The sequence below is a fragment of the Orbicella franksi genome, chromosome 11 (genome assembly GCF_964199315.1).
Source record: "Orbicella franksi chromosome 11, jaOrbFran1.1, whole genome shotgun sequence".
NCBI lineage: Eukaryota > Metazoa > Cnidaria > Anthozoa > Scleractinia > Merulinidae > Orbicella > Orbicella franksi.
Window position 1 is genome coordinate 21,301,370 of NC_138155.1, and position 16,231 is coordinate 21,317,600.

Consider the following 16,231-nt stretch of genomic DNA (forward strand, 5'->3'; position numbering starts at 1 on the left):
GAAATTAATCAAACTTGTCACTCAAAGAAAATTAGACCCCTTGCCGACACTCGAACCAAACTAACCGAAAGATCAAAGATATTTGGTGGTGTTTTCAAAGATGAGGACTGAATCCAATCTAGTGTCGAGTTTATGGAGCCGCTAAGTGCAGAGTCTTGTTCACTTATCGCTGTGATTGGGGAAACGTGCGATTTTCGACTTGTCTTATGACAAGCGTTGATTCTGTGACTGTGACAACAGATTCACCGCCAAATGGCTCGCTTCAACTGTGTTTGGCTGGCTTTTATTGTACATTTATGCCTGTGGTTTTTCAAGCAAGTGGACTGCAGAGTTATTAATATTTATTCATCGACGGAGCCAGAAAGTGTTTTAGCTAATTTAAGTCGAACTGGCTGGACGAATTATGCTATCGAAGCTTCAACCATTGACATTCAAACAACTCTTCAAGTTCTCTCTATTGATTCAACAAATGGCTTAGTGCGTATGATTCATAGACCAAACTGCGGGTTTCTACAGCTTAATCCGTTCACAGTTTATGTAGAGTCGTCTTCTATTTATAATTCTTCCGAAAGGGTTTTAAGACCACTGACTGTGTCTGTATTTGGCGAAAATTGCTTTAGAAAATCACGACGAAATCTGCCGCGGACAGCTCCGATCGGAACCCGTGTCCTGCGACTCAGAGACATCATTCTTCACACGGGAGAACCACTCATGAATCCAACATCGCTTAAACTTAGAAAAACGCCTTGGAGAAAGTATTTTAGAATTGGCGCCAAATCGGATTATCTAGTTCTTCGAAGATCTCTTCGTGAACTTCAAGACCGAGTGCTAGTGGTGGATTTAGTATTTCCGGAAAACGCGAAACATGGACGAAGAAATAAACAACCTCTTGTTGCCCGAGTTAAGTTGTTTATTGATAATCACGCTAATCGTTTCGACAAGAACGTACGGCGATTTCGCCGGAGAATACAACAAACGGTTCCACGATTCTCCAGTTCTTATTTAACGGCTCACATACGAGAAGATGCTAATGTAGGAACGAGTGTAAGTTCCATTCGAGCGGAAGATACGAACAATGGCAATGCTGGGAAAATTAGATACAATATGGAGGCGTCGCAAAATCTGCTCAGCCAGTCCTTTTTCCAGATCGACGCTGACAGCGGGTTAATTAAAACTACTGCTTCACTGGATCGCGAAAAAATGCCGATGCATTATTTTCGTGTGAAAGCCGAGTACGAACAGCACAAGTCGTTATACGCCGAGGCAGATCTGACGATTATTGTTGACGATGTTAATGATAATGCACCCAAGTTTGAAGCCTCCTCCTACAGTAAGTCTATACCAGAGGATATTTTCGTCGGTGATACCGTTCTTGATGTCCGTGCTCGTGATCTGGACACCGGCTCAAATGCAGAGATCCAATACAGCATCACTAACAATGGAGGTGTAAACAGTGTCTTTCGTATAGGCCAGAGCACTGGGTCTATAACTGTAGACAGAGCACTGGACCGTGAGAGTGTCCAGGAGTACTCTCTTACAATCCAGGCAAGCGATGGTGGTTCCCCACCTAAAACTGACACGGCTACTGTTCGAATAACAGTGACGGATGTAAACGACTGTGTGCCGCAGTTTTCAAAGAGAGAGTACACGGCCAAAATTCCTGAAAACACTAAACCTGGTCAACTTGTGTTGACAGTAAGCGCATCAGACAATGACTTTGGCAGCAATGCTGTGGTTGTTTACAGCTTCAGTAGCGGTAATGATCAGGGACTTTTTTCCATTAATCACCTCAATGGACAGATCAAAGTGAGTAAGGAACTTAATTACGAGTACCTTCCTGTACATATGCTATTTGTTACGGCACAAGACAAAGGTGAATATCCAAATTATAATGAAACTTCAGTGGAGATATATCTTGAGGATGTGAATGACAATGCTCCACAGTTTGTCAGTTCAGAGTTTCAAGAGTTGGTCTCAGAGCGTGAAAATGTTGGACACACCTTCACTCGTGTCCAGGCCTTTGACGACGATGATGGCACAAATAAGCAGATTGTTTACAGTGTAGTGGAGTCTAACTTGCCGTTCGGCATTAACCAGGACTCTGGCGACTTGTACCTCACCAGGAAATTAGATCGTGAGGTGGTCAATCGTTATGTTTTTCATGTCAAGGCTGAGGATAAAGGAAAACCTCCTTTAAGCAATCGAGCAAGAGTGACTGTAAATGTTGGTGACATTAATGATAACCCACCGAAATTCTCAAAGCCAGTTTATTATGAATCTGTAGAGGAAAATGCGAGGTTTGGGACAACCATTCTGCGTGTCACAGCTACTGATCCTGATCTGGGTCAAAGCAACATCATGTATACCTTTGATCAAAATTCAAGGTGTTTTAGAATATCTGGTAACACCGGTGTTATAACCCTTTCATGCCGCCTGGATTATGGTAAGACTAAGTTCTATTCCTTGACTGTCAAGGCAAGGGATAACCAATTGGAGAGTTCTGCTTTAGTGCGTATCAACGTGACAGATTCAAACACCCACAAGCCCATTTTCCAGCAAAGAATTTATCGACAAAGGATTAGCGAGGCTACTGCAGTGGGAGGCAGGGTTCTTGTAGTCAAGGCAACTGATAATGATCAAGGCTTGAACGCTAAACTCACTTATGCTATTAGGCAGTCACAACAAGATTTCACAATCAATCCTAAAACAGGCGAGATAACTGTTGCACAAACCTTGGATCGTGAAACATCAGCTCAGTACAGGTTCGAAGTGATTGCAACAGATCAGGGTACTCCGCAATTATCTGGAACTGCAAATGTGCATATTACAGTGACAGATGTAAATGACAACAAACCAAGATTTTTGCAGTCCAACTATGGGAAATCAATTTTCGAAAATGTACGCCCAGGCACTAGAGTGTTGCAAGTGTCTGCTGTTGATGATGACGAGGGCTCCAACAAGGCTATCATCTACTCTTTTGCTAGAGATGGTAAGTTTACTATTTTAACTTTCAGTATGATGTACCCACAATCTACATAGTGTATGTATTATTAAGTCTATCTTGTCCATACATTGTGTAAAAGGAAAAGCCAATGAAACCTCTAAAATTGCATTATCTAATGATCTAGTTTTTAATAGTAGTCAGTACCCCACTGCAGTGGTGTGTAGTTTTTGTATGTGTGGTATATTTGGTGTTGGTTTACATGACATAAACACAGAGTCTGAGTATAGTTTGTGCATGTCCACATGAATTATAGGGAGTGTTTAGGCATGTGGAAGCTATGTTTGATTGAACAAGTTCTGGTGACAAGTTAGTCCATTTGCCTCGAGTCTTAGTTTGAAGGTTAATACTACAGTGCAAATGTACTGACAGTACATACATGTTAGCTATAAATGTATGTTTATAAGGTTATTTGTTAATATGCTAACCTTAGGTGATGGTGACGGAGCTTTCCAGATTGACAGCACTCAAGGAGTAATAAGAACATTGTTGTCACTTGATCGTGAAACAATTCCAGAATATGAGTTGACTGTGGTTGCTTCTGATAAAGGACGACCATCAATGAAGTCATCTGTGAAGGTCAAGATCACGCTAAAAGATGTTCGTGACAGTAAGCCAAAATTCGAAAAAGATCCGTACATTGTGTTTCTCACGGAGGATACAAAAGAGCGGTCTGATGTTGTGAGAGTCAAAGCTGTGTCCCAAGATCTTGTTCAGGGGGGTGCAATAACATACAGCATTGTTTCAGGAAATGATCCATTGATGTTCGTCATTCAGCGGGATGGTTTGATCCAGACTAGAACAAAGTTAGACTATGAAACAAAGTCTGAATACATCCTTAAAGTTCGAGCAACATCCTCGCCATTCTTCGTGGACACGAGAGTAAATGTAACGTTAATAGATGTTAATGACAATCAACCTGTACTCCAGAATTTCTTCATGGTGATCAACGTTAAGGATGATAACTTCCCAAAACAGCCAAACTTTAAAATCCCGGCGTACGATCCAGATGTATCTGATCGTCTTTTGTATCAGATCCAGTCTGTCACTCAAGGCGACTGGGTATTTCTAAACAGAACAACAGGCGAACTTGTGATAAGTCCCACTGTACTTAATACCGGGAAACCAGTTACAATGGTTGTGCAAGTTTCTGATGGAAAATACTCTGCCAGGGCCAGTGGACGGATATTAGTAACATCTGTTACACCCCAGATGTTGAACAGCAGTTTAACCCTTGATATCTACGATGTGACAATTAGAGGATTCTTCGACTCATCTTATGAGGAACTTGTTGAGGGTATCGCAAATGTTGTGAATTGTGATCCGACGCAGGTCACGTTGTTTGACATCGAATCCAAGATTATTAAGGCTCAGACTCGATTTGAGGATGATATTTCTAAACTGAAGATCTGGCTCACTATTTACAAGGTTGACATCAGCGGTAACCGCTTTGGCTTTTACGACCCTCAGTATGTTAGAGATTTGATCTACTTAAATATGGTGCAGATTGCCAAAAAAGCCAAACTGACTCTCCTTCCGTTCGAAGACACTCTTTGTGTCAAAGAGAGTTGCAACTTTCCACTTCTAGAATCTAGAAAAAGTTGCTTGTCTTACACTGACTTTACTGACAGATCTGATACCTACAGCTCCTTAAAGGTGGTTTTCCGTACAGTCGGAGTGCAAACTGCCTACAGGTGTCTTTGTGCCTCAGACTACCGTGGGAAAGATTGTGACACACCTTTAAACCTTTGTTATTCAAACCCCTGTCAGAGCAATGGGAAGTGTGTAAGCGTCGAAGCAAGTTACTCATGTGTTTGTAATCCTGGAAGGACAGGGGTGAACTGTGAGATAGACATGTCAAAGAGTAAATGCCCCACTGATGCAGAACCCTCGGAAAATCATCTGAAGTCAAACCCATGCAGGAATGATGGACTCTGTAGAAATTCTAAAGGGAGTGGCTTCTCATGTCAGTGTCATGATGACGATGCCATTGATGGATCTTTGTGTGAGCTGACAACACGTAGTTTCACAAAGGGATCTTTTATCGCATTTCCAGGTAAGTCTACATTGTGTTGTTCCAGAAAATATCTAAGCCCCTTCCTGGAAGGGGTTTTGTCTGACCCCCGCCCCCTTCCATCCCTCGGGAAGTTACAGTTTTGGTTCACTTTCCTTTAAAGAAGTTTGGCTGTTGAAAACCCCTTCCCCTTGTATAACCCTTCTTGGGGTGGGTATGGATATTTTCTGGAACCACACATTATTTAAGAAAAAGAAAACATGTACGTGTACCATGTCTTATTTGACAATTAGATTATGAGCTGAAGATGTCTATTGTGTGATAGTTGACAAGGGCACATTTCCAGGTAAGTTTACAGCACTTTGTGTTGTTTCAGAAAATGCAGTATATCCTTAGCCCTCCCATGGAGGGTTGGTGTGAAATCCCCTCCCATCCCTCTGGAAATTCCAGTTTGGGTTCATACTTTCCCTCCCCTTTTAATTTCCAATAAACCTTCTTGGTCTGGCTGTGGATGTTTATCTGGAACCACACATTTTCTAGAAATGTTACAATAATGCTAATTGAGTTTTCCTTAGCTTGGTACAACACATTTGCAGATGCTTACTTGCAGATTTACAACACTTTTCCTTGGGTTTCTCCTGTAGCACTGAAGCAAAGATGGCGCCTAAACATCAAGTTGGAATTTGTAACCACAGAGCACAGTGGTTTGCTTCTGTTCAATGGCCGCTATGATGGTAAACATGACTTTATAGCTGTAGAGGTGTGGCAAGGACAAGTACGCTTTCGGTTTTCACTTTTCTCACAGACTGTTACCATTACGTCCAATGTGAATGGTGGTGTCATTGATGGCAAATGGCATAAAGTGGAAGTGGCCTTTGAAAACAGGGTATGATACCAGGTTTATTCCCTTAATTAAAGATGCACAATATGACACTATACAGCTGCACTACATTTTATGAGTAAATGCACATACTGTATGTACATCACAGATCAGCCCACGTGAAACCCAGTTTTCTCCATACAGTTATTTGAATAATGTGTATACACAATGTGGAAGGTGCGGTAGCCTCACAGTTAGGGCGTTCGACTCCTGATCGAGTGGTCCAGGCTTGAGTCCTGGCCAAAGACATTGTGTTTTGTTGTTGGGTAAGACACTACTTGCACAGTGCCTCTCGCCACTCAGATGTCATTTATAAAAACAAATGAACAAACAAACAAATTGGTACTTCAAGTCTTTCTCTGCCTTGCAAAAAATCGAGACTCCGTCCGTGACAGCTTTGTGAAAAGAATTTGAGACTGCAAGATGCACATAACCAATAAAAAAATAGACTATGGGACCTGTTAAATTAGATGAAAATTTTGCATGACCCATGGGTTTTGAAGAACAATATTTGCTAGCCCGATATGGTAATTATAGTTATAAATTTGGTGCTCATACCAAAAGTACTTTCAAAAGTTGACTGTTCTTTGTAGAAAGCAAAACCTCCAAAAGTTGTCAGTATTCTTCCTGAAAGTAACAGCTGCCAGAATGATTACTGTGAGGTGTGCAATGCAGCAGTTCATTTTGATATACAATGTAATACAGTAGTATTTTTGTGATCAAATTAAATGCAAAGTTCTCTTACCCTTTTAAATTATTGGACCAGATTCATTTATACACCTTGCACTTATTTTATCATTGCTTGTTGAAACTTGAAAAAATCCAGACCAATTGAAATATTCACATTTTCCATTTGTACTGTTGGTAGATCAAAGATCATTACTGCTAAATAGTGTAATTAATTAAATTGATCATCCTGGACAGGAAGTAATAAAAGCAATTATATAAATTCGTTTAATTAAAGGATATTTTTGGGTATATAATTAATTAAACCTAAATTTTTTACAAGCTGTGAATTCCATGCAGGTCAAACTACTGTATCTCTCCCTGTTTGAAAACTGTTACATAAATAACGAAATGCCTTCCAAATGTTCTTTGATCTAGAATTTGTGTTTACATTTTAGTCAGAAAATGTTATTTCAGTGAGCTTTTATTTAGAATAACACAGGAATGGAATCTGGATGTAAGTAGTGACAGATGTGTAAGGTATGTCACTTTTAAGGCCTATGTGTTCAGGCAAGCATTTAATCCTTGAGAGAGAGAGAAATCTAGAGAAAGATTAATCCCTTAGATAGCCATGTGTTTGTTTTGACAAGCTTTACTGGGGCATTTTTGATCTGCTATGTCTGATAAGATACATGTATACACCAAAAATAAAATTGTTTTGCGACCTGACTTGATTTCTTACAAGTGAAACATTTAGTACAATGTAACATGACTCCAGTTCCCTTAACACAAATTTATGTCATTTCAGCAGTTTTTTTCCTTTTTTCAAAATTTAATTTCACTTCAGTTGGGTGTCATGTGCCACTGAGAGCATTCTTAAATCTAGCAAAATATTGCCTGAAACTGATCAAAAATGTTATTAACTCTCATTTCGTCCTGTTGCACAGTTTATTCAAGATTTGTGAAAATATTATACATGAATAGAATGTAGGACATAATTAGGTACCATTAAGTGCTTGTCAATCTGTGAAATATTTTATCAAATAATGTGTTTTGCGTTACACTTTACATGTTTTTACAAGACTGAAGTAGGTACATTCATTCTGGTGGGCTTTTTCTGTAAATGTACTTCAGTAGTTTTAAATTTATTTATATTTGAGAAGATCATGATCAAGAAACAGACTTTGATTATGGTTAGAAAATTATAGCAGTCCTTTTGTACAATTTTGGCTAGCAGCGGTTTCAAAGTTAAAACTGTTTGATGCTTGAGCATTTGAAGTATTTTTCAGATTGAGTTGGAAGTTATATGTTTATCTTGGTGTTTGATTTCTGCCTCTCACATGTTGCTAGTTCAGGGGTTATCAGCACTAAAACCAGCATATTTGTTTTCATTTGAAACTTTCCCTGTTATTTTTGTCTTAATTTAGAGTTGGTTTATATGGCAGTGTACAAGGACAAAAACACCAATGTTGTTGAAGATAAACTTAAAGGATTTGATCTCTGTTGATGTGGTGGCGAAAATAGCTCATTAATGTCTAACAAAATATTAGCATTAGCTAACAGGCAATCTCAAAGTTGATTTCAGATCTTGCTACCATAGATGTTTGGGTGGTTTGTTTAATCATTGATGAAACATTGCATTAGATCTCTATCTGAAGATGAGTGCCCAAGAATTCATGCAATGAAATTTAATCCAAGTTCAACATAAAGATGTCTGTTCTACGTGACTGCATGCAAGGTCCAAGAAAGCATTATAAAGTGTGCTGCTATCGGTCCATTTCATGATCCAATGAATCATATTTCATTCCTTGAAAGCTGAGTGCTGTAATTTTCATCATATTTTGGATTAGACTGTTAAGGTTTTAAAGACAGGTTGTCGCATGGTGCAGAATACTTAAGTGTTTGTCCTATGTTGTCTGCCTATTCAATGTAGGTCACCGATGGCAAATTAATGAAGAGTGTGTTGGGTTTCCTGTGTATTTACAGCCATCCAAAGTTGATTTTTGTAACTTAATGAATGCACATTTTTCACTTGTCCCAAAAAATTGGAAAGTTGACCCTAGACCCCAATCTCAGTCACAAAAGGTGAGCCAAGTGGCCCATAAGGTTGGCACCTGAAGTAGCATGAAGCGGCTAACCTGAGTATTTCTACTCCCCTGGATGGAATGCTAGTCCATCACAGGGTAACCCCTCAACATTAAATCCACTGGTACCCATTTACATGTATATACCTGAGTGGTGAGAGGCACTGCAAGAGTTAAGTGTATGACCCAAGAACACAACACAATGTCCCTGGCCAGGACTTGAACCAAGACTGCTCAATCAGCCATTGAGTGAACTAGCCTCAAGGCCACCACACTTCCAGAATCCTCAGTACAAAAAGCCCTCCAGAAATACACATGTACCCATCCTCCATCAATGTAATGGCTTTTCTAGATGTTTCCATAGACTTTTCTATTCAGGAAGCTAAATTGTACGATAGGTACATGTGAGGCTTCTAAATAATGCAGCACAGGTTAGATTAAAGCCTGAGGAGAGATTTTGCTGAGCATATTGCTCAAGGCTGAAGGGTTTGTTATTTAAACATGTTGCCATCCAGAGGGAAAAAAGGCAGGAAAAGATTACTAAAGAGTTAGAAACAATCATAAAAGAATTTATGCGGTAATATACATCCAATGTACTTTTTGCTACTCCATCGCAGGGCTACCCCCAGCTTTAAAGTAGCCAGTAATCGTTTATACACCTGGGTGGAGAAGAGAGACACTGTGAGGGTAAAGTGTCTTGCCCAAGAACAGAACACAATGTCCCCAGCTAGGGCTTGAACCCAGACCACTCGATCTGGGGCCACAGCACCTCCCTGAAACACTTCTAACTGGAGTGGATTATTTTTCTCTAGACTGGAATTATCATTGTAGATGACTGCAAACTGGCAGTAGCACTGAATTTTGGAACAAAAGCAGCGTCATTCCCTTGTGCTGCAGCCAAGCAGCTGCAAGGAAAGGATAAACCAGAGACATACAGGTGTGTGTATTTCCATTTCAACCATTTTGAAAAATCCAGGAATTGGCTAGTGTAAAACGCAGACTGCAGACTGCACTATGTGGAGCAGGAATAAAATGCATACTAAGGGTAAAATGTAGACTGCACACTTTTTAACTGAATCGTTGTGCCATTTCCATCACTGAGAGCTACATGTAGCCATTAACAAGCAAACTGAAGCATTATTCCTGGAGGCTAACCTGAGTGATATTCAGGTTAACAGGAGTGATATTCAGCAAAACTGGGGCGCTATGCAGGCCGACCGGAGCGCAGAATTTCATTACAATTAGTCTGAATAACCCTTGTTACAGTTAGAACTCAGTAAAGGAAAATACCACCATATGTGTGTACTGCAGTCTGCATTTTACCCTTAGTCTTCATTTTACCCCTGGTCTGCAAACAGCCGTCTGCAGTCTGCAGTCTGCATTTTACACTGATCAATGTAGGAATGGCAAATCTTTGTACATACATGTTTCTTGCCTACATCTACATCTAATCATACCATTTTTGTATGCTTTGGTGGCATATAAGGAAAGTTTGGTCAGGCCTGATGGTTCGTATCTTGGCAAGAGCTAGTCTAGCCAAAACTTCCATGGCAAGACCAAAGAAGATCTGCTATGGAAACTGGAGGGGGGTGGGGGGATGGGGGGAGAGATGGAGGTTATGGCACTCCTTGTAATGGTCTATATAGGGAGGCTCTGCCTGAAGGGGGTACCTTTTTCAGGCTTTAGGTTTATAAAAGGGTAGGGATTTCACAAGTTGAGGTATATGAAAGGGTAGGGAAATCTGTCACTTAGTTACTTAAATTTAAGTATTTCGAACAGACGCATATTATGGCTGTGTCATTTAATTTTCTATGCACTACATGAAAATGACAAGAAGATTTCCTTTTTCGGTGTGATTGATTCATAACATGGGCCAGGTATGAGAGTATGTGAAAGGGCACCTTTTTTCAATTAAAGGCACATGAAAAGGGTACCTTTTCTGTCAAAATGGTGCACAAAACGGTAAGGGGTTGGACCTAGGGGCAGGGTGTGGCAGGGTCTTCCAAGTAGTACTTTCTAAAGTACTACTTGTTATGGCCTCGTACATATGTACATTACACTGGTGAAAAGCAAGTTCTCAGTGCAAGCAGTCCTTTGACTTCCTACATGTAAGTACTTCAATAGGTGCTTTGTTCAACTAACATAATACTAATACAGTGTACTTATTTATTTATTTTTTTTGAAGCTCACTGGATCTCACTGGCCCACTGTTGCTTGGAGGGTTACTGCAAATACCAGTTGACTTTCCTATCCAGTACCAACACTTTATCGGCTGTATTAGAAATGTCTATATTGATCACAAGTTTCTAGACCTGAGCCGTCCGCTGTACAAGAATGGAACATCAGCAAAGTGCAAAGCCATGGGAGATACCTGCTCTTATAAACCTTGCCAACGAGGCAAATGTACCAACATTCTTGGAACACGGCAGTGTACATGTCCGCCGGGTTATGGTGGAAGTCGTTGTGAAACAGGTAATCAAGAGGCGCATTGAGTTAATAAACACATGCAAGTCACATGTTATTGAGGTGAAAATGTGGCACCTTTAACTGAGCAATAAACATACATTTAAAGGGGCTTAATCAAGGCATTTTGAGTTTTTTTTTTTTGGCTGTGTACAAAATAGTAGTCTAAGATAGAAAAACGCCAAAGAGATAATAATAAACCACAGAGGAACAAGCATGGCTAAGGATGGAGAAGATTAACACAGATTACAAACGATGAACTTGAAAAATTTAGGCTAAACTTTTCAAGTTGCGGAAACCCGTGACGTAGCTCCTTTATTCTTTGATGCTGGTTAGTATCAAAGGATCGGGCAATTTTCAATTGGATGATACAGCTATACAAAGTTATGTACATTGAAGGCAAAAAACCAGCTCAGTTGTGCTTACCAACTTGAATTCTGAAGTGGAGGACTTAAACTTGAAGCCTCTGTGTTTTAAGTCAAAGGCATGTAATAATTATTTTACGGACAAATGCAAAATTCAGTCGTCATGGCATGCTCATAAGTTGCATTGCCACCCTAAGAACTAACTCACATTGACTTGCTACATCTTTCTTGTTTGACAGTTATGAAATTAACCGAGCGGTTCTTAGGCCAGAGCTATAAACGCGTGCCTTACACATCAACAGTTACACTTCCATGGAGTTTCTCGTTGAGATTCAGAACAGCGAAGCCATCGGGCACCTTGGTTGAAACAACATTCTCGTCCTCGTCATCTGTGCTCAAGGTAGGTTTTCATGTAATATATCGAACACGAAAGACCGTGTTTGACCACGTTTCCAAACACCGAGAAGAGAGTTGTGAATACGACGAGTAGCGGAGTATTTTTGACGAACTTCGAGGTGTTGGGAAATGTGGTCAAACACGATCTTTCGTGTTTGATAGATCTTCTCAATAGAAACTAACCCTAAGGAGAAAACGGAGAAATAAACTCGTAGAAATCTATGCTAATTAATATCAGATATCCAAGAATTACACCGTCACCGTCATGATTTCCTTTGTTTAAAATTGATGTATCATTGGTTTGAGAAAGAGTTATCAGTTCCCCAATCTGTATACTTTTAGTACACACTTAGCGACTACAAAGCTACCTGCGTTCTATCACGAATGCCGTTCTCTGATTGGCCACGTTACTCACATTTATTCTGGTTTTTACGATAACTTCAGAAATTCTCGCGCGCTTATTGGCTAATTGTCATTGTCAAAAGGCGGACAGACACATGGATTTATAATTTATGCGATGCGGCACCAAGTGAGAGCGGACAACTTGACAGTTTGTTATCGTAAAAAAACAAATTGACATCAGTTTTTCATACGTCTGTCCTGTCATTGAGAATGAATTTTGTCATAACATTCTGCGGATCCACTCGGCTATTGCCTCGTGGATCCACAACACAAAGATGTTTGATTTTTGCTATAAATAAAAATACATCACATTGTAAGCACTTTTTTACTGGGTCTTTTGTAATCATTTTCATTTAATTCTGTGTTTTTAAGGTGGTCAATGGAAAACTTATGTACAACTACAACGAATTACTAGTTCTGCAACTTCCTCACATAGCCGTTAATGACACCAGATGGCATCATGTGAACATATTGTGGACCGACTCTTCCCTTAACATCACAGTGGATTATATCTACTCAATAGGAGTTGCCTCATCGAACGGGAAAGATCTTGGAAGTGTCAGCGAGTTTTTTATTGGAGCAAGAAAGAATTCTACCACGTCTACTGTGTATGGGGGATTTAGAGGCTGCATAGAAGGTTTGTGAACAAGAATTTTTTTAACAATAATAAACTTTATTTTTATGCAATATTACAGCTAGCTAAATTACTTTCAATACTGATATTTGCGCAACTAACAGTGCAATACAGCAACTTGAAAACTTGCAATACAACACAGCTACTTTACACTACTTGCAACACTTATACATTGTGTTTTATATAGCTACTTTACACTAAAATTGTACGATACAAATACAGCTACATTACACACTATGAAAGATACACTGGTTAATTATTAAACGAAACCCCCCCTCCCTCCCTCCCCAAAAAAGAGGTGTCGATGATTTCAAAGAGAACCCACTCAATCCTTGTCATTTTGTTTATCTCCAGGTGTTTTTATAGGCAGTAAGGAAATCAACATTAACGCGGGTGTAAACCACAACACTGCACGTGGGTGTGAAACCCAGATGCCGAGTCACTGCTTTTCCAACCCCTGTCCTAGCTACAGCACATGCCAAGAGGAGTTTGATTCCTATAGGTGCGTGTGTCCCACGGGATATGTCGGCAAGCACTGTGTGGATGTGTGTTCCTTGAAGCCCTGTCGGCATGGGAGATGTGAGAAGACCGACACACAGAAAGGATTCCAATGTGTTTGCCCAAAGCAGTACACGGGTGAGAGACAATTGGATAACAGTTAAATTCACTTGGTAACAAGGGGTGGGGAGGGGGGTACTCATTACAGCCACGACGGCAACGGCGACGAGAAAGCCACCACCGAAAGGTTTAATGAGTAAAACAATGTCTGTGCACGTGCGTTATACATTGTTGTACATTTCTTTGCCGTCCTCTGCACGACAGCAACATAAAATAACTATTTCTTTCGTATTTTGGAGAAGAACGACAGCTGCTACTTTTTCGTATTTTCATTTGGAATTGAACGCTGGCGTTACGTATTTAGCTCGAAAAAGTTGTTGAGACCAACAGGCCCACTGAATAGATCTATGGTGGAAATCATACCACTGGGACATACTCGTAGATACGGTGGAAATTCTCTAAACAGGGAGTTTTTACTCTACGTATGTATGCATAACGAAGGCTGTTCTAGTTTTGTGCTTTCATATTTGTCAATATTACAATCACTTACACTAATCTTCATTTTACAATCGTTAGTATCTTTTCTTGAGAAATTTTGCCAACAGAGAACTCAACGCAGTGTATTGTTTTAAGATCAGTTTTCAATTGAGTGTTTTGAAACCAAAACCGGTTAACCAATCACAAACTAAGCTAAAGTATAGGTGAAGTCTGCATACGAGCCAAGTGACGCATCAGGCCGGAGCATATCCTGGTTTCAGTAGCATGAAGCGACTAGGAGTATTTCTACTCCCCCCTGGATGGGATGCTAGTTCATCGCAGGGTCAACCCCAGCATTAAGTTCGCCGGTACCTATTTATACACCAGGGTGGAAAGAGACACTGAGAGTAAAGTGTCTTGCCCAACAACACAACGCAATGTTCCCGGCCAGGGCTTGAACTCGGACCGCTCGATCCGGAGACGAGCGCACTAACCATGAGGCCACCGCGCCTCCCCCAATCAGAAACCAAGGATTGGATTGTCTGTGTCCGTAATCACAAACAAACGACACAGACAATCTGGACAGTGAACCAGTTAAAACTTGAAGCAGATATATGTAGCTGATGGAAAGCGCAGGAAACTTCGTGCAAGCGAGTCACGATTGGTTTTACATGGACTTCTGAATGGATGACAAAGTGGCGCAATTTTTTTTTTTAAGCCAATCGCGTAGCGTAGGAAATGCAAATCTCTTTCAATTCTCAGCTGATAACCGCTGTATGGCGCTCCAAATGCATGATCATGAAATCGTAATGCTGTTACTAACTTCAATCTTTCCCCAGGTGAATTTTGTGAAGTTCGTATGGAGATTCCGTGTCGAGACAAGTTCTTTGGAGCTTCAAGCATTGGAGTCTGTGGTCCGTGTCAATGTGCGATTGGAATGAATCTAAGCCCTGTTTGTAATAAGTCCACCGGAGAATGTTACTGCAATGTAAGAACTAAAGACTTCAGAGATTATGTGCTACCTTAATACCAGATTGAACATCAAGAAACAGACATTTGTAGTGTTAAACCTAACACCCAATGAACGCCGTTCTACCTTTTGAATAAGTGGATTACACCCTAGCGTGTGACCATTCAAATGAAAGCTATTGAGCCTTCACTTTCATGTGGTACTGTTTATTATGCTTTACAACGTGGTTCTGACTTTTTAAGTCTGTGGATGAAACCCTAGTGTGTGACCATTCAAATGAAAGCTATTCAGCAGTACTTTCATGTGGTACTGTTTATTATGCTGTACAAGGTGGTTCTAACTTTCAAGTCTGTGGATAAAACTCTAGTGTGTGACCATTCAAATGAAAGCTATTCAGCAGTACTTTCATGTGGTACTGTTTATTATGCTGTACAAGGCCGTGCTACCTTTCAAGTCTGTTGATAAAACTCTAGTGTGTGATCAGTTAAATGAAAGCTACTGAGCAGTATCGTCTGGTAAATAAATTTTCTTTGTTGTCAACTCTAGTATTCTTGGTAGTGAAAGCTGCAGTAACTTAGTGACTTTCTTACTTTTCAGCCAAAATATTACCGCAAGATTGTAAGCTACAGATACTCTGGTGGCGAGAGTACTCCAGAGTTTAGTGACGGCTGTTTCAAATGTGATTGTGAAGCAATTGGTAGCACTGGCGAATACTGTGCTGTAGAGGGTGGGCAGTGCCCTTGCCAAGAAGGTCACAGTGGAGCTAAAAATGTTGTTGGTAGACGTTGTAATGCGTGTGAAGACAAACAGGGCCAGATTGTGAACGGCAGAGGATGTGTCGGTGAGTATATTAAGTATATCTGCTTCACAGCTGTTAGTTAGGTTGTTACGGTGTCACGCAATGCTGTTTATGGTCCCTCCCACTGTTCCCTCCCACCATTTGGGAGAGGTCTTGTGTGACACCCGTGACCAAAGTCTACCCCATGTCACATGCATGTGAAGTTGTTTGAACTTATTTTGTGTTGTGTTTTTAATTTAGTCATAAACACGTCGTGTCCGAGGTCATTTGCGGAGGAAATATGGTGGGGAAAAGCCGCATTCGGTAAAACGGCAGAGGAAAAATGTCCGTTTGGATCTTCAGGTTTGTAGATACACTGTGATGTCATTTTGCCTTAGTGGTGTTTTCTTCTCCAGTGTTAGAAGCAAACACTTAAGTCGGTTCACAGGTGATGTGGTACCGAACTCCGGTGGACGAAACTCTAGTGTGTGACCATTTACTTTAGATGAAAGCTTTTAAGAAGTACTTTCATGTGTTGTTATG

The 16,231-nt window shown here is 40.4% G+C and overlaps 1 protein-coding gene across 1 annotated transcript in view; it reads left to right on the top strand.

The window, feature by feature from the left end:
* Positions 1 to 16,231, top strand: part of LOC145460177 (cadherin EGF LAG seven-pass G-type receptor 1-like) — a 37,115-nt gene continuing 20,884 nt past the window's right edge. Inside the window, exons 1-11 of the mRNA XM_081444912.1 lie at positions 1 to 2,989; positions 3,435 to 5,057; positions 5,660 to 5,901; positions 9,458 to 9,582; positions 10,831 to 11,117; positions 11,713 to 11,873; positions 12,644 to 12,908; positions 13,260 to 13,541; positions 14,780 to 14,928; positions 15,508 to 15,751; positions 15,950 to 16,051. Coding sequence (XP_081301038.1) covers positions 253 to 2,989; positions 3,435 to 5,057; positions 5,660 to 5,901; positions 9,458 to 9,582; positions 10,831 to 11,117; positions 11,713 to 11,873; positions 12,644 to 12,908; positions 13,260 to 13,541; positions 14,780 to 14,928; positions 15,508 to 15,751; positions 15,950 to 16,051 — 6,217 coding nt within the window. The 5' untranslated portion in view covers positions 1 to 252. The remainder of the gene's footprint in view (positions 2,990 to 3,434; positions 5,058 to 5,659; positions 5,902 to 9,457; positions 9,583 to 10,830; positions 11,118 to 11,712; positions 11,874 to 12,643; positions 12,909 to 13,259; positions 13,542 to 14,779; positions 14,929 to 15,507; positions 15,752 to 15,949; positions 16,052 to 16,231) is intronic.